Source organism: Molossus molossus, unplaced genomic scaffold, assembly GCF_014108415.1.
Source record: "Molossus molossus isolate mMolMol1 unplaced genomic scaffold, mMolMol1.p scaffold_m16_p_16, whole genome shotgun sequence".
Taxonomy (NCBI): domain Eukaryota; kingdom Metazoa; phylum Chordata; class Mammalia; order Chiroptera; family Molossidae; genus Molossus; species Molossus molossus.
Window position 1 is genome coordinate 29,586,007 of NW_023425351.1, and position 19,142 is coordinate 29,605,148.

General features: G+C 42.2%; 1 protein-coding gene across 9 annotated transcripts in view; it reads right to left on the bottom strand.

Moving 5' to 3' along the window:
• The window catches only part of STAU2 (staufen double-stranded RNA binding protein 2), a 281,591-nt gene that overhangs the window by 185,276 nt on the left and 77,173 nt on the right, over positions 1-19,142 (bottom strand). For all 9 annotated transcript variants that reach the window (XM_036263712.1, XM_036263711.1, XM_036263713.1 and 6 more), the window contains 2 exons: positions 1,557-1,716; positions 324-431 (listed from right to left, as the gene is read on the bottom strand). In XM_036263712.1, coding sequence (XP_036119605.1) covers positions 324-431; positions 1,557-1,716 — 268 coding nt within the window. The remainder of the gene's footprint in view (positions 1-323; positions 432-1,556; positions 1,717-19,142) is intronic.

A 19,142-nucleotide genomic window follows, 5' to 3' on the forward strand; every position in this document is an offset into this window, starting at 1 on the left:
TCTTCAATTTGATCCTATTAAAAACACCAAACCCTCTAAAGGACCACAAATTAACTTACACTCGGAAAATAAATTTTATGATGGAAACTGAAATATCACATATACACATGGCTCAATTCAGAAAAGCCAAATCGACGAGCAGGACTCCGGGACACTCTGGTGAGTCCCCGTCCCCCGGGCCCTCTGTCACTCCTGGCAGAGCGTGGACGTAAGGACGTGCACAGGCTCTTCAGGACACTAGCACGCTGGTTTCCTTTCTTTAGCTGTTGGCTATTTACGTCGACGAGGAGCAGGGGCGGGGGGGAGGCCCGCCTGGCACCCACCTCAAAGCTGACGGGCATGCTCCTCTTCAGAGCGATCTCAAACACCAAGCTGATCTCGGATTTATTGGCGTCTTTGTCATCATCCACTTCTTTTCCGGACTCGCCATTCTAAATCACGAGAAAGAGGACCACACTGAGTCTTCACTTTGGAACCACCTCTGCCTACAGGCTGCCCTCAGGAGGCCTGTCTAGAATAAAATACAGGAAGACACAGAACCCGCAGCCTGGTCTTGTGGAAGCCTTGGAACCACAGCAGCAAGCGCTGCCCCGAGGCTGTTACGTGGTTTTTCGTTGTTTTCCCTCAGAGGGGAAGAATAAATGCTAAGCGTGAAAGTCTCCTACTCAACCATACACTCATTTGAGTTTACCCAGTTCTCTAGAAATCTCTACCCACCCCCAACACACACACACACACACACACACACACACACACACACGGTACCTCCCGCTGGATATTTTAATCTATGAAAACTAAGCTGTACACAGAGGTACGGGATGCAAACCAGGATTCTGGAGCTCTGGGTCTGGCCCTGGCACCAACTCACTCACTTATTTAGCACATACTTCTGGAGGGAGGACCCCAGATACGCTGGACGCAGTGTAAGTAACGGACGTATGATGTGGTGGGAAAACAGATAAACATCCTAACAAATGTGTACTGGAGAAAAATACCTCAGTCTGCCATTAACCAAGGTCAACCTCAGAGGAGGAGGAACAACAGCTTGGGGAACTGCAGAGGTGGGAATGTACGGGCTGAAGAAGAGGACTCAATAGACATGCCTGAGCTGGAGACACTATTCTGAAGTCAACAGAGAAGGCAGCTGAAGCCATGAGAGTGAGTGAAATTACTCAAGAATAGCTTCCATATCCTCATTTGTAAAAATTAAGCGGGACTGGAAAAATCCATAACCATCTCCTCCACTTTAAATTCCTCGATTCCAGATCAACACGACATAATCCACGCTCAACTCAAGGTAAGTGAAGGTTCCTCTCATCCTTGTGCACATTCCAAGGTCCCGAGCTGCCTGGGGAGTGTGCTCCGGAGGTGAACCGGAGTTCCTGAAGGCGAGGTCACCCTGGCAGGAGCACGTGTCTAAACCAGCAGACAGGTAACCTGAGAGGCAAATTAAAGGAGATCGCACTCTCGTCTCCCTTCCTACCAACGAGATTCCTCCTTCTACCTGTGCGGACGCATGCCCTGTCCTTGCAGCCATCCGATGGCCGGGCACACACCTGCGAGGACTTCTCGGGGATGGGCTCGTTCTGCAGCGCCTGGAGGGCCTTCATGGCGGCGTTGTGTCTAGCAGCTTGTCGAGTCTTCCCTTCCCCAAAAAACTCATTATTTCCTACAGTCAGCTGAACATAAAAGATCTTAGGCATTGGGCAATGGTACCTAAAATAAAAAAATAAAATATTAATGTTAGTTCCATAAAATCACTCTATCATCAGATTTGTTTTGTTTAAAATGATACCAACTACATAATGTAGTATGCCCTCTTATTAACCCTAATAAAGTTTTAACTTCAAGCTCTCAGGCGGATTCTGAGGGAAGTGAGCCATGAGCCAAACGGTCTGGTGCTGAAGGACGGGAGCCACCACAGGGGCTGGAGATGAGCAAGGCCGTCGAGGTGACAACACGCTGAACACTGCACTTTTAGAAGATCGTTATGATTAGAAACGGGAGGGCAGACAGATGGACTTACTCCTCCGATGTGATGATAAGTACTTTGCAAAGAAATAAGGAGATCAGATTCAACATAAAAAAAAATAGGGGGTCTAAACAAACTCTTAGGTAGAAAGCATAATAATAAAATGTATGGAAGGTAAAATTTTGGGCAGGTTTGTGAAGGAGAATGAGGTAGAGAAGGGCGGCTGGAGAGTCGTAGTGATGCACCACACAGGAGGGGATACAGAGTTTTAAGAAGAAAGAACACACTTAGAAAAGATCAAGAAGGAAAAAGGTGATAGACAATAAAATCCATTAACTCAATAATGATTTATGGAACACCATCTATTTGACAGGGGAATATGACAATGAACAAAAACACACATTGCAGTGGAGAATACAGACAACCAATAAGGTAAATATGGAGAACAGTGTGTACTAGAGACACCTGTTAAATAGTAAACCGGGCCAAGGTTCAGGAGGGTCAGGGAGGTAGGTGTTAGATGGGTTGGCTGGGGGCGGGGGGCATCTCACTGAGGGGATGACTGTGTAAAGATCTAAAATAAGTGAGGGAGGAGACCATGCAGGTCACCCGGGACAATGCAGCTGAAGTAGAGACCATGCCTAGTGCAGAGGCCCTGAGGCAGCAGCAGCAGTGCCATGCGTGTCCAGGTGATTCAGAGGATGCCCATCTTCCCACAGTTGAGAGAAAAGGAGAGCCAGGAGGTAAGAAGAGGTGGCCAGAGTCGCTTGGGGCCTTCCTCAGAAGTCACTGTAAGGATCTGACTTTCACCGAGTGAAAAGGCCAGCCACCAGAGCAGTGACATGCTGTGGCGTACATTTTTGAAGGATCACCTGACTGCTATGTGGAGAACAGACTGTAGAGGATGACGGTAGCAGCCGGGAGATCTATTCGGAAGCTAGCACCTAACGGAAAAGGCGACAGAGGCCTGAACAAAGGTGACAAAAGTAGTGGATTCTAGGTGAATTTCAAAAGCAGAGAGACAGGGTTTGCCCGAGGACAGGATATAGCATAGGAGAGCAGCGTCGAAGACAACTCCAGGGTTTCTGACCTAGAAGATGGGGCACCACAGACAGAGTTGGGGAAGACCACGAAAGAAAGGGGTTTGTTGGCGGGCGGGCAGCGGCTCTGGTGTGAAGATGCGAAATCATAGGCCTGTTAGACATCCACACGGAGGTGTCAAGTGGACAGCTGGATTTACGAGTCTGGACTCCAGGAAAGAGGTCCAAGGTGGAAATAAAATTTGGGACTCTTCGATACATCGACAGAATGTAAAGCCACAGACAGTGCGAGCTCTGTGGGAGGGGGCGATAGGAAATGAGGGCAGGAAGGGTACCCTTCCAGGAAGCCAAGTGGGAAGGTCACTCATGGAGGAGCGAGGGATCGACTGTGTCCAATGTTACTCACAGGTTAAGTCAATGAATTAGCAAAACTCACAGGGCTGTTTTGATGGAATGGTGCATTTATAATAATGCTATAAAATTATGTACACAATCACTCCAGTGCTGAAAAATATTTCTGAGCAAAAGGAAGTCCAATCGATGACCTACTGAGTTTTTAAATGACGAATGGACATCCAGGTAGCAATGACATCAACTGGACAGAGCCCATCCTGTAGGAATCGGCGGGCAGAGGGGACTCATCAGGGAAGGTTTACTGAGGTGAAGAACAAGGGTGTAGGTCGGCACTAACTGAAACCACGTGCGTGGATAAGCATCTGGAAACGGAACGCAAAAGGGAACCAGAAAGAGAGCTTGAGGCTGGGCTCTGATGAATGCCGGTGATCCAAAGGCAGGGGAAACAACAGACGGCAGAGAAGGAGATGAAAGCAGGTCAGAGTTGGAAAAGAAACAACACGGTGTCAGGGAGCGGACCGGCAGTGTCACAGGGAGTGGAGAAGGCCCGAGTCTGAAGAAGAGGAGAAAGTCGCTCTTTTTAATTCTTAGAGTCAATTTTCATGGCCCACAGTTTCCTATTAGTTTGTCTTAAGATAAAGTATTTTCAAATGGGTTTTATTATGTCATATGTTCTCATTTTTAATTGGCAAATCCAAAAAAGTTAATGGAAGAAAAAAGTCATTTGTAGTAACAGGCCACTTTTAACAGGCAAAGACAAAGAAGCATTAAAAAGCGCACTCTGTTTTGCTCTTTAATTTCAGGAGTTAGTGTGCTAAAGTGCAGGCTCCTGTTACCATTTCATTTCAGATTCCTTTAATGCAGAAACTTGGACAGACTAATAGGATGAATGCAGGTGATTTCTGTGTCCCACAAAATTCATCTTCCCCACCTCTGCAGAACTCCATGCATGTTTTAACTGGTTCCACTACGAAGCCTTTTAAAACAGACAACCTGGAATCAGAAATCAGCTCCTGAGATCTCACATGGCAAGCTTTCACCAGAGAGCGAATGTTTACAATTAATTACACACTTTTGAAAACAGAGGTCCACAGGGGGAAGGCAAACAGACCTTTAACCACAGGAGAGAGAATGGACGCCACCGTAATCACTCCGGCCTGCTGACAATCACAAAACTCATTTTGGTTTGCCACAGAGACAAACAACATTTCTGTTCATTATAACTTTACTGGAATATGATGTCATAACATATAACCATACTGAAACAATCTGCTGATTTTCTAACCAAAATATTAATTGTACACTAAAGAGCCCTTGGGGCCTCTTCCTCTTTGGCCATCAACTATGGCTCTATGGGCGTGCATGTGGATACATGTGTATATATAAATTATACCGCATAAGTATCAGAGGGAAAATTAGGTAGGTTGTGTTCTTAAACGTTCCAGGGCTAACAACAGGAAATACCAAAACCGGATGCCTGACTAGTTTCATTCCATTCTCACTCCATCCTCTTACTTAACAATGGTTCTTAATAGCCTACCCCACGTGGTCTGAGTACCTCACAGTTCACATCTCCTCATCTCATCACGACCAGTAGAGTCACCAGAGCACACTCATTAATGGCACCCAGACTGAATTATAGGACAGACGGTGCAGGATGGTTCTGTGTGTTACATCTGGTCTCTAAATATTTATTTCCTTCGGTAAAGAAACAATCCGAGCCCTGGCCGGTTTGGCTCAGCGGTTAGAGTGTCGGCCTGCGGTCCGGAGAGACCCGGGTTCGGTTCCCGCTAAGGGCACGTGCTTCGGTTGCCGTTTGTCCCCGGCCCTGGTTGGTCGTGCGGGTGGCAGCCACTCGATGTGTCCCTTCACGTCGATGTTTCTCACTCTCTCTCCCTTCCTCTCTCTCCCTCCCACTCTATCTGTACAAAAAATGGAAAAATGTCCTCGGGTGAGGATAAAAAAAAAAAAGAAACAATCCGAGCTTACTAACTTCAAAGGTGATGTACTAGTTAATGGATTCCTTTTTCTATTTTTATTTATTTCAAACTTTAAGCTCATTTTTTGTAAAACAGTTATGGTAAGTGATATACATATTTTGACAAATTAGTACTTATTTACCTAAGCTCACACTGCTGGTTCTCGAATGATTTTCTTAAATTAGAAATTTGTGGTCAATGCTTAGGTCCCCATAGTGATTACTGTGAAAAGATGAGCGAGGGAAACTCACCCATCCAAGCTACTCAAGTTTCAGGGTCAAATGGCTTCTACCCACAACCTCCAAAGTGTATTTTGCAAAGTGTGACTCCACTTTCATCCACATCTTTAGTGCCTTCTAGAAATGCAGATTCCCATGTTCGAACCCTACTCTGCCGAGTCAGTTCTCGGGGACAGGACAGAATCCTCACTCACGCTTCCCTGGTGAGTTGTTGTGATAAGAATCCAAGAGCCGCTGCCCCATGACAGCGCCACATCCTACAACTCAGCTCCTGTGACTTGGCAACTTTACTCCATGTAGCAAAGGGCCACACAGTCTTCCCGTAGAGCACCATGGTTAGGGGCCCTATATCTCCTCCTCCTTTCATCCTCACAGCAGCCTGCTGAGTCAGATGTCCCCGTGGTCACCTGGACAGGTAACAAATCTTCCCAACAGAGTTGCTGGGAGTCAACCTCAAGTCTGCCTAACTTCAGAGCTCAGAAAAACTCTTAAGAGGTTTTCTAGAGATTTGTTTTAGCCTCTCTATCTGTGTTCACATTTGTTAATTAAAGTGGCTGTGTCCTTGGCAGGCCACAAAACCTAAGGGTTCTTTTCAAACCTACAGTCAGTCCACCAATAGACTTCGGAAGGGTCTGACTGAATAGCTGCTGAAACAAACACCTCCATAATAAAACCCCAGGTTCTTACAGTAAGTACGTCAAGCCAACCAGGTTCAAAAATAGACCCAACTGAGTGACCCACTAGAGTGACAAGTCAGAATGATGGACACCACGTGACCCACCGCTTGGCAGTCTACATCTGACAGAGGCTGCTGGTCAAGCCTTTTTGTCCTCTGTCTGCCTGAAGTCTCACAAAAAATAAACAAAACTTTGAATAAAATAAAAGCTTCTTTTTTAAAAAACCCCAAAAAAGTCTTTAGATTTGGCTTATCTTCAATGTCACAAGTTGACACCAAAATAAAGAAACAAAGTACACTCGGTCGCTCTGAATTACTGCTTGACATTCCTTAAACAGTTTTGTTTTGTTATTTGAGCAAAGGGAAGGTGTTACATTCTTCTATAACTATTATTATAAGAATATAAGTATTCTTTGTTTTATATTTGACCATCGGTTATAACAATTTTCTGTACCACGACTCTGCCATCCTCTCTCCAGCTACCTCATTAATGCCCTTTCCACAGACGCATTCTGCATTATCTTTCTGAACTAAAATCTGCGTGTCCTCCCTCCCTTTCTGTGGCGGCCTTATTCTCCAACATCTCCACTTGCCTAAGTATCACTTTTACAAGGTGAGAAAGACATATGCCAAATAACACCAGAACTTTTAAAAACTGAAAAATAATTGCTTCATTTGATAGCATTATTCATAAATCTCAACACAGCTTAAGTGTTCATATCTCTTCTACAGGTTTATGTCTTAAAATATATGAATATGTTATCTTCTGATCTAATAAGGAGAGGCTTTGGATTTCTGTGTTTATTTCCAACGTTGACTGAAAACAGAAATGTCACTTAATCTTTCTATCTCAGTTTACTTATCTGCAAAATATTTGCAGAATCTATGTTTAAAGAACTCTAAATGCCAAAACTTAGAATTCAAATGACATGTTGATTATTTTGACTCTTTGTACACTTTTTTGGCACTGCTAAGCATTCTTTTTCTTGCTGTAGAAAAATAATAGGTTTTATCAGAAAGCTATAAAACAGTCCTTGGCATCCTTTCAAGCTTGTATGTATATAAAATGTCTAGATAGGAGAGGGTTATTTCTCTATTCACATCTATAAATTTTGAAAATATATCTTTTATGGGATCTGGATGTTAAGTCTCCAGGAATTTCAAAAATTAGGACCTATTAGATTTGCAGTGCAGCTGAAAATAAGCTCTCAGAGTTGTAAGGATCTTCTATTCTGTTTGTAGAATGATTGTAATTACGTTTAAAATGCCTCGGGGAGAATATAGGAAGATGTGCAGTAAAAGCTGGAACAGGGTGTTTTGAAGTGATGGAATTATAGATGATGTTTTCTTTCATAATTCCAAATTTTTAAAAAGAATATGATTGTACTACAGTAATAGCAGAAGAAAATGTTTAACTGAAGCAAGTCTAGTCCCTGTCCAAACAAATAGAGGAAAATCTGTGCCCAAATGTAAACTGGATAAGTGGCACGACTTGAGGAATCAAGGCTTGTGGAGCCTTGTGGAGCCACAGGAGTCAATACTCTACACTGTTGCTGACACAGTGCCACAACACCAGGGCCACGGAAAGCAGAGCACGCTATCAAAGGGCACATTCAGCAAATACACAATCACCACCCTCAATCCCACACTGGATGCAGCATAAACCTATTCTTGCCCCTTCCCTAAACAAGTATCTAGATAAATCATCATCATCAACCCCATGATTACAGCAAAAAACATACAAGGCACTCACTATATGCCGGGCACTATTCCAAGCACTTGACACACTAATCTCAGTCACTAGCTCAACCCCAGTCATTTCTCACACAAGAAAATGAGGAACAGAGATGCTCACTAAGCCGCCACAGCCACCCCACTACAGTCAGCCTTTGAACGCAGGCAGTCTCATCCAGAACCCAGGCTTTTAACCTCTGCCCTCTGCTGTCTCTAACGAACCGAGTGTGACCTACACAATGTAGAGCTACTCCCGCTCACTTTGGAGAAGTCACACCACACTTGGACCCCAAGGTATCTGAGTGAAACCATAAGTGATCTGACAGAAACTGAAGAGCTCTGTGGGTCACAGCTGTAACCAAGGAAAATACTGGGGGCCCTGTAAGTCCAGGAGACCTATTTGACTACAGTCCTAGCACTCTCTAGCTTAGTCTCCTCTCTTAACCCACCGTTCTTGTTTTGTTTTGTTTTGTTTAATGTTTTTATTGATTTTTTTCGAGAGAGGAAGGGAGTGAGATACAAACTTCGATTTGAGAGAGAAACATCCATCAGCTGCCTCCTGCACACCTACTGGGGATGGAGCCTGCAACCCAGGCATGTGCCCACACTGGGAATGGAACCAGGACCTCTCAGTCCATGAGACGATGCTCAATCCACTGAGCCACGCAGCCCAGGCTCTTAACCCACCCTTCTGAAGCCCACGCTTAAATGTTGATGTTCCCATTAGGGAAATGCAAATCAAAACCACGGTGAGATACCACTTCACATCACTAGGTTGGCCACAGTCGAACAAAAACAGAAAACAAGTGCTGGCAAGGATGAAGCAAAAACTAGAATGATCATTCATCCTGGTGGGAACGTAAATTGGTGCAGTCACTGTGGAAAACATCTTGGCAGTTCATCAAAGTTAAATAATTACCATTTGACCTAGCAATTCTACTCCCAGATATCTAAACTCAAGAGAAGTTAAAGCAGGTGTTGAAAAAAAAAAATGTATACACAAGTGTTCATAGCAGCACTAATCATAATAGCCCAAAAAATAAAAATAACCCAAAGGTCCATCAACTGATGAATCAATAAACAAAATGCAGTGTATCCATACATTGGAGTATTAGACAGCAATACCGATGAAGGAAGTACTGATACGTGCCACAATGTGGATGAACTCTGAAAACATGCTAAGTGAAAGCTAGGCACAGAGGGCTACATTTAAATGATTCCACACAGAAGGAATGTCCGGAACAGGCAAACCCACGGAGACAAAAAGCAGATTAGTGGTTGCCAGGGGCTGACAAGAGAAGGACTAGGACGCAAGGGGGACGGAGGTGATGAAATGTTCCGAAGTTGGATACTGGTGACGGCTGCACATTGAGAATGACATACAGCCACATAAAAGAACACTAAAATGGCTAAAACTGTGAATTTTGTTATGTTTTTACCTCAATAAATATATATTTTTAAATGTTGCTGCTCCCCAGGGTTCCGCCTTCTGTTTCTCAAAGACAAGACTGTCTTCCTAGGTGACCTCACCTCTTCCCACTGACATTCTTGGCACACTCCCAGAAACTAGCCTACCAAATTGGGGGAGCGGGGGTAAAAGCAACCCTCCCTTGTGCATGCTCAGAAATTAACGATCTGGTCTTCTTCTTCCTGTCCTTGATTGATTGCCTAGGGGAGTATGTGAATTCAATTATTAATTCAACAAATATTTATTAGGGGCCTAATTCCTACCTGGAAAAAGTGTTCCAAACAACTGTGACAGCAAGTGCAAAGGCCCTGGGGAGGTGACACACTGGTTGTTCCTTTGAGAAACAGCAAGTGTTCGTGTACCTGGAGCGCCGGGAGTCAAAGGCTGGGTGGTGGGAAACGAGGTCTGGGAAGCAGCCAGGCAGAACTTAAAGCACCTGCGACAGAGCGGCCGCAGGGAAGAGCCGTGCCCTGGCGGATGAGTCTCCCACTGCTGTCTGCCCAGAAAGAGGCCAGAAGAGAGCAGTCGGCACACCACTACAGTCACCTCTGGAAACAGGAGACTTGGTGGCTCGGAGAACACAGCGGACTGCAGGCAATGCTCCAAGTCCACTGAAGGACTTGGTCATTACTCCACGATGGACCCAGTCGGCACGGCTGTGTTCTTCTGTCGCTTCCTGGGAGCAAGTGCAGAGTCGGAGCAGCTGGATTTAACCAGTAACGATTCTGCCGACCGTCAGTGCCATTCAAGCTGAGAGGCACTAGAAAACACAGGAGCTAAGTGACAAGAGGACTGGTGGGAAATGAGCGGTCAACTCCAGCGAAACAGCCCCGAAGCTTGGCAGGGTGGGAGGCTGCAAGCGTCCTGGAGGTTCTGCTCAACGCCTTCCTGAAGCGCAGGTCCCAGAGGACAGCGCTCCTCCCTGCCCCGCCATGGACCATGGCAGCAGGAGCAGCACTGAGTGCCTCCCATGTGACCTGCAGGGCACTGCTGGAGGGCAGAGCAACCTGGAGGGCTCTCCTCCCAGCACATGCCACCACTGTCCCTCTGAGGCGTCTGCGACAGGGAAACGGCACTGCACACAGCGCTGTGGAAACTGGCAATGAGGGAGGGGCCATGGCATGGGAAGGTGAGTGGGTTCCTCAGGGCAGCTTTTCTCCAAGTGTGGCCCTACCCAGACACCATCCTGTTGGTGGGATAAAGGAACATCTGTCAAAATGCAGATTCAAGGCTGGTGGAATTGAATCTTTGGGTGGAGTCCAGGAATCTACTTGTTACTAAACAGCCTCGGTAATTTTTGTGCATGCTAAAGATTGAGGAGCACCTCCACACAGGGGTATTCTCCCTTTCCTCGCTTGTGAACACGAAGGCTTTGGAGTCCTGAATATTCACTTTGTACCTTGTTGCCTCTAGTAGGTCTTTAGTAGATTCTCTGCAATGTTCCAAACATATCTGATCTGCAAAAATGATAATTTTTCCTATTTATTTCCACACTTTATTCCTTTTCTTTTCACTAATTGTGTTGGTCCATGCCTCCAAAGGAATCCTAAATAATGGTTGATAATGAACATCTGGACTTGTTTCTTACTTCGATGGCAAGCTAGTAGGTCCTCATTAAGCACAATGCTGGCTATTGAGTTAGGGTGGGTTCAGTTGGGTTGGGTAGAGTTGAATTGGGTTACGTTGGGTTGGGTTGGGTTGGGATGGGATGTGGGGGCTGGAGGAGAAAATATATGTGCATATCTATAAGAGTATGTAGTTCACAACATTAAAGAAGTATTCAATTATTTGTAATCAATCGTTTTCAAAGTCATAAACAAATTTTTAAATGTCATCAGCATCTCTGTAGATAGTTAATAATTTTTACTTTTTATCTATTAATAAGGTAAATTTTATTAATATATTTTATAATAGTAAAACAAATTCATATTCGTAGGACATATCCTACTTGGTAACGATGGGTCTTCTTTGAATGTATTGTCAAAGTCTGTTTGCCAGTATTTCCATTAGGACTCCTCATCGGTATTCTAGGAATCATACTGACCTGAAGCTCTACACTTTCTTGTTTTTTTAAACTGGCATTGTTGAGCCAGTTTATTTTTTGATTGCCCAAAATATTTTTTCTGTTTTTCACAAGCTCAGTAAAATTTCTCTGTGAAATTATCCAAGCTGAGTGCTTTTCTTCAGGATGGTGGGGTGGTGGTAGCAAGCTGTATGGACACATACTTATCCTTTTCTATAGCACTCAAGGCTTACTTTTTCTTCTTTTGAGATCAGTTTTGGTCATCTGTATTTTCCTATGAAATCAGCCAGCTCGTCCAGGTTCTGAAATCATTTTCCATAAGCTGAACAAGGTCCTTTATGAGAAGTTTCATTTCCAGTGCCTCTGTTCTCCGCCTCCCCCACTATCAGACCATATTTTGCATATTTGTGCTTTAAAATCACATTTACCTTGATTAGAGTACACATTTACATGTTTTCTTGGTTCTTCCTAAGAACAAGATATTGGATTCTGCATGTTTTTTCCATTATTCTTCTGTTTTCTAATTAGTCTATTTATGCAATCATTTTCCTTCATAAAGACATACACTTTTGAGGAAGAAAAAAATGGCGGCAGAGTGAATGGAAGTTACACAGACGATCGCCCAGGACCAAACGGGAATTACAACTAAAAGAAAGACAAATCGTTGGAAAAAGGCAAAAGAAAAGCAGCGGGAAAGGCCCATATAACCAGGGACACTGGTAGGATCTGCAGAGGCACAAGACAGTGGTGGGCTGGGAGCCCACAGACAGCAGCAGCCTTAGCTGTGAGCAGCGCCTTCGGTGTTAAAATCCCAAGCACGCTCCACAGCACAGAGGGCCAAAATAGAGCACTAGAGTGGCTACGGCCACTCACCTTCGGCTCCAGCAGAGGGAGAGCGGACGGGACTGGAACTCTGTGGGGATACTTGGGATTTGGAGGGTACTCAGAGTTTTTGCTGAGTCGTGGCCACAAAGGGCGGTGGCCAGCTTGCTCCTTCCAAGAGCTGTGGGGAGAAGGAGCAGCCCCTCCCTCAAAGATTCAGCCCCCCTCCAGGTGAGCCCAAGAAATGCAAATTGAGATTCATTAGCAAACAGCATCTGTCCCACCCTCTGGAAATCCTCTTATGCAGAACACCAGAGGGCTACATTCCAAGGCCCTGAGTAACTGAGACTAATAGCCTCCAGGCAAAAAGCTACAGGATAACTGAACCTTTCCTGGGCTTGCAAATCTACCCAGGAAGTAAGACCTGACACTGGGGTTAAACGTGGGCGCTTCCACTCTCATCTAAACCCAGCAGAGGAAGCCACAAACAGCAGAACACCAACACCCACAGGGAAAATTTGGTAGGCTCCAAAACCCACTAAGACAGCCAAAATGGTGAAACAATGAAACAAATCCCAAATGAAAGAACAAGAGAACTCTACCGAAGATAAATGAAATGCAGTTAAGCAAGTTATCAGAGGTAGAGTTCAGAGCCATGATCTTGAGGAAGCTCAACAGCATGAGTAAGGACATCAACACCATGAGTAAAGATATAGAAACATTGAAAACTAACCAAGTGGAAATGAAGAATGACATAGGAGAAATAAAGAACACATTGGAAGGACTAACCAGCAGAGCAGAGAAGCTGAGGACCGGATCAGTGAATTAGAAGACAGGGTAGAAAAAAATCAACCAATCAAAAAACAAACAAACAAAAAAAACAACTGAAAAATAGGAAGACAGCTTAAGAGAACTGTGGGAAAACTGTAAACATAATAACATTCACATCATAGGAGGCCCCAAAGAAGAAGAAGAAAATGAGCAAGGGTTAGACAATATACTTGAAGAAATAGTGACAGAAAGCTTTCCTAACTTAGTGATGGAAGAAAGCATTCAAGTTTAAGAAGCACAGAGAGCCCCAAGTAAGAAGAACCCAAACAGGCCCACACCAAGACAAATAATAATTAAAATGCCAAAAATTAAAGACAAAAAGAGAATCCTAAAGGCAGCAACAGGTTACTAATGGGGGATTCTTTGTAGGTATCAGCTGACTTCTCAACAGAAACACTACAGGCCAGAAGGGAATGGCATGAAGTAATCAAGGTCATGAAAAACAAAGATCTGAATCAAAACTATGCTATCCAGCAAGGCTATCGTTCAAAATAGAAGGTCAAATAAAAAGCTTCCCAGACAAAAAAAAACTAAGGGAATACATTAGCACCAAACCAGCACTACAAGAAATGTTAAAAGGACTGCTGTGATTAGAAGAAGAAATAGGAAGAAAAACATAACCACACTAAACAAAAATGGCAATAAATAAGTGCATATCAATAATCACCTTAAATGTAAATGGATTGAATGCTCCGATAAAAAGACACAGACTAGCTGACTGAATAACAAAGTATGACTCACATATATGTTGTTTACAATAAACCCACCTCACAACAAAAGACTCACATAGGTTGAAAGTAAAGGGATGGAAAAAAATCTTTCAAGCAAATGGAAAGGAAAAAAAAAATTGGGGTAGCAATACTCATACAAAGTAGATTTCAAAATGAAGGGGCCATAACTAGACACATAGAAGGTCACTACATAATATTGAAAGGAAGGATCTACACAACAGAAAGATATAACCTTGGTAAACATACATGCAACCAATATAAGAGCACCAAAATATATTAAAAATCTTCTGGCGGACTTCAAAGGAGAAATCAACAGCAATACAATCATAGCAGGGGACGTCAACACCCCACTGACATCACTGGATAGATCATCTAGACAAAAAATTAACAAGGAAACAGAGACTCTAAGTGAAGCTCTAGGTCAAATGGATTTAATATCTAATATTTAATATTTAATATCTACAGATAATTACACCCCAAAACTGAATAATTCTAATTCTTCTCAAGTGCACATGGGACATTCTCAAAGACAGACCACATGTTAGGGCACAAACTTAGTCTCTACAAGTTCAAGAAGATTGAAATCATATCAAGCGTTTTCTCGGATCACAATAGCATGAAACTAGAAATCAATTGCAAAAAGAACATGCAAAACTTTGAAAACAAGAAGTCTAAACAGGATGCTATTGACCAATGAATGGGTTACCATGGAAATCAAGGAAGAAATTAAAAACTTCCTGGAAACAAATGAAAATGAACACACAACAACACAAAATCTATGGGATACAGCAAAAGCAGTTCTGAGAGGGAAGTTCATAGCACTACAGGTCCACCTCAAGAAACAAGAAAAATTTCTAATTGACTACCTAACCTCACAACTTTAAGAACTAAAAAGCAAACAAAAAGAAAACCCCAGAGCAAGTAGAAGGAAGGAAATAGTAAAGATCAGAGCAGAAATAAATGACATGGAGACCAAAAAACAATTCAAAGGATCAAGGAAACACAGAGCTGGTTTTTTGAAAAGATAAACAAGATTGATGGACTCTTAACTAGACTTACCAAGAAACAAAGAGAATCCAAATACACAAAATCAGAAATGAAAGAGGGGAAATAATAACTGACACCACAGAAATACAAAGGATTGTTAACAAATATTATGAACAATTATACGGCAACAAATTGGACAATCTAAGGCTTAGATAAAAAGCAAAATAGACAAAGTTCTAGAAACACATAGTCTCCCAAAACTGAACCGGAAAGAGATAGAAAACTTGAACAGACCAATAACAACAAAGGAAACTGAAGGTGTAATCAAGACACTCACAGCCAACAAAAGCCCAGGCCTGGATGGCTTCATGGGGGAGTTTTACTAAGCATTCAAAAAAGAACTAACACCCATTCTCCTCAAACTATTCCTAAAAATTCACGAAGAAGGAAGACTTCCAAACTCATTTTATGAGGCCAGCTTAATTCTAATTCCAAAACCAGAAAAAGACACTACAAAGAAAGAAAACTACAGGCCAATATCCCTGATGAACATAGATACCAAAATCCTGAACAAAATACTAGCAAATCAGATCCAGCAATACATCAAAAAAATTATTCACCATGACGAAGTGGGATTCATCCCAGGGATGCAAAGCTGGTACAATATTCTCAAATCAATAAATGTGATCACATAAACAAAATGAAAGATTAAAACCATATGATCATATCAATAGATGCTGGAAAAGCATTCGACAAAATCCAGCACCCATTTCTGATAAAAACGCTCAGCAATGTGGGAATAGAGGGATCATATCTTGACATAATAAAGGCCATATATGAAAGACCTACAGCCAACATCATACTCAATGGGCAAAAACTAAAAGCATGTCCCTTAAGAACAGGAACAAGACAGGGATGTCCACTTTCACGACTCTTATTTAACATAGTACTGGAAGTCTTAGCCACAGCAATCAGACATGATTAAAAAATAAAAGGGATCCAAATTGGAAAGGAGGAAGTAAAACTGTCATTATTCACAGATGACATGATATTATACATAGAAAACCCTAACGACTCCATCAAAAATATACTAGGCTTAATATAAATTTGGCAAAGTAGCAGGATACAAAATTAACATCAAGAATTCGATGGCATTCTTATACAACAATGATGAACTCACAGAAAGATAAACTGAAAAAACAATCTCATTTACCATTGCAGCAAAAAAAGATTAAGATACCTAGGAATAAACTTAACTAAAGAAGTAAAGGACCTATTTGCAGAAAAGTACAGGTAATTGAAAAAAGAAATAGAGGAAGATATAAAAAAGTGGAAGCACATGCCTTGTTCATGGATTGGAAGAATTAACATCATTAAAATGTTCATACTACCCAAAGCAATCTATAGATTCAATGCAATCCCCATCAAAATACCACCGACATACTTCACAGAACTAGAACAAATACTTCAAAAGTTCATATGGAACCAAAAAAGACCCTGAATAGACACGGCAATCTTGAAAAAGAAGGATAGAGTAGGCGGGATCACAATATCAGATATCAGGTTATACTGCAAAGTTACTGTAATCAAAACAGCCTGGTACTGGCACAAGAACAGGCACATAGATCAATGGAATAAAACAGAGAACCCAGAAACTGACCCAAAACATTATGCTCAATTAATATTCGACAAAGGCGGCAAGAGCATACAATGGAGTAAAGACCGCGTCTTTAATAAATGGTGTTGGGAAAATTGGACAGCTACATGCAAAAAAAATGAAACTAGACCATCAACTTACACCATACACAAGAATAAACTCAAAATGGATAAAAGACTTAAATGTGACTCGTGAATCCATAACAATCCTAGAAGAAAATGTAGGCAACAAAATTTCAGACATTATACACAGAAGAATTTTCACTGATACATCACTTAAGGCAACAGAAACAAAGGAAAAAATGAACACGTGGGACTACATCAAACTAAAAAGCTTCTGCACAGCAAAAGAAACAACCATTGAAATGGAAAGGCAACCCACTGTATGGGAGAGCATATTGCCAATGATATATCAGATAAGGGGTTAATTTCCAATATATATAGAGTGCCCATACAACTCAACAAAAGGAAGACAATAAACCCAATTAAAAAATGGGCACAGGTCCAGCCGGTGTGGCTCAGTGGTTGAGCATCGACCCATGAACCAATAGGTTGCCAGTTCGAGTCCCGGTGAGGGCACCTGCCAAGGTTGTGGGCCCAGCTCCAGTGGGGAGCATGCAGGAGGCGGCCAATCGATGTTCTCTGTCATCGATGTTTCTATCTCTCTCTCCTTCTCACTTCTTCTCTCTCTAAAATAAATAAAGGAAAGAATATTAAAAAAAAAAAAAAAAAGGGCAGAGGACCTAAATAAACACCTCTCCAAACAGGACATACAAATGGCCAACAGACATATGAAGAAATGCTCAACATCACTAATCATCAGAGAGATGCAAATTAAAACAACAATGAGATATCACCTCACACCTGTCAGAATGGCCACCATCAACAAGTGTTGGCGAGGAAGCGGAGAAAAGGGGACTCTAATACACTGGTGGTGGGAATGCCGACTGGTACAGTCACTATGGAAAACACTATGGTGTTACCTCAAAAAATTAAAAATTGAACTTCCGTTTGACCCAGTGATCCCACTTCTAGGAATATACCCTAAGAAGCCTGAAACACCAGTTAGAAAGAATATATGCACCTCTATGTTCATAGCAGCACTATTTACAATTGCTAAGATCTAGAAACATCCCAAGTGTCCATCAGTAGACGAGTGGATAAAAAAGCTGTGGTACATATACACAATAGAGTACTATGCAGTTGTAAGAAAGAAAGATCACTTATCCTTTGAGACTACATGGAGGGACCTGGAAAGTATTATCCTAATCAAAATAATCCAAGCAGAGAAAAACAAATATCATATGATCTCACTTATTTGTGGAATATAATGAACATAACGGTCTGAAAACCAGGGTAGTCCCAGAGACGTGGAAGTAGGGCACAGACTGACAATCCCCAGAAGAGGAGGTGGGGGGATATAAACCACAGAACTGATAAGCATGTACACATAACCAATAGACATGGACAACAAAGCTGGGGATGGGACGACGGTGTCAATGGGGGAAAAAGGAGAAACGTGTAACAAAAATAAATAAATTCTTTTTTTTTTTTTTAAAGATATACACTTTTAAGATTTTTGGGTTTTTTTATCCTCATCCGAGGACATTTTTCCATTTTTTGTTCAGATAGAGTGGGAGGGAGAGAGAGAGGAAGAGGGAGGGAGAGAGAGAGGAAGAGGAAGAGAGAGAGAGAGAAAGAAACATCAATGTGAAAGGGACACATTGAGTGGCTGCCACCCGCTAGACCCAACCAGGGTCAAGGTCAAACTGCCACTGAGGTACGTGCCCTTAGCGGGAACCGAACTCGGGTCTCTCTGGACCACAGGCCAACGCTCTAACCGCTGAGCCAAACCAGCCAGGGCACACTTTTAAGTTTTTAATATATATTTAATAAATATTGCATGCTAGTAGTCTATTAGCAGATTCCTAAGTTTAAGAAAATTATTTAAAAGATGGCTTATTATTTCCTTGAGTTGTAAGAAGATTCTCATTATTCAATTCCATGAACAGGTCATGTTTGTTTAAGGGTTGCCTGTGAAGGTTCTTTGAAAACCACTAAAATGCAAGAATCTCTCCTTTCCCTCAACTAAATGGTTCTGCGACTGGTTCTAGAAAATAGTTTAAATGCTTCTGTTTCCTCTTATCTTAAGCACAAAAGTATATGCTTTTGAGAAGTTTAAATTTTTAAAAAATACAAACGTATCAGATTATATTTTTAGAAGAGGTTTCACACCCTTTTTGGACAAATTAATTTTGTAATGTCTAAATAAAGAAAATCAAATGGATGATGTGTTTGCACTGAAATCTTCCAAAAGCTTTAAAAATTGTTTGCTTTGTTACAATGTCCAACCCAGACATCTACTCCAGGGCCTTTGCTGATCAGAATTAACTATCAACTTTGGACGCTTGCCCACTTCAAATGCTCCCAAAGGTAACATGGAGACATTACATCAGTGAGATTACAGGAAGATTAATGTGCTTTGTTTGGAGATGCAAACAGTAATTATACTTATTGTATATTTCTTGGTTTTGGTTGTTGTTGTTGTTTATCTGAATCTAAGTGAATCTAATTGTAATTTGCATATAGTTTAATGACAACAATCATGCATAGTTAACAGATATTCACAG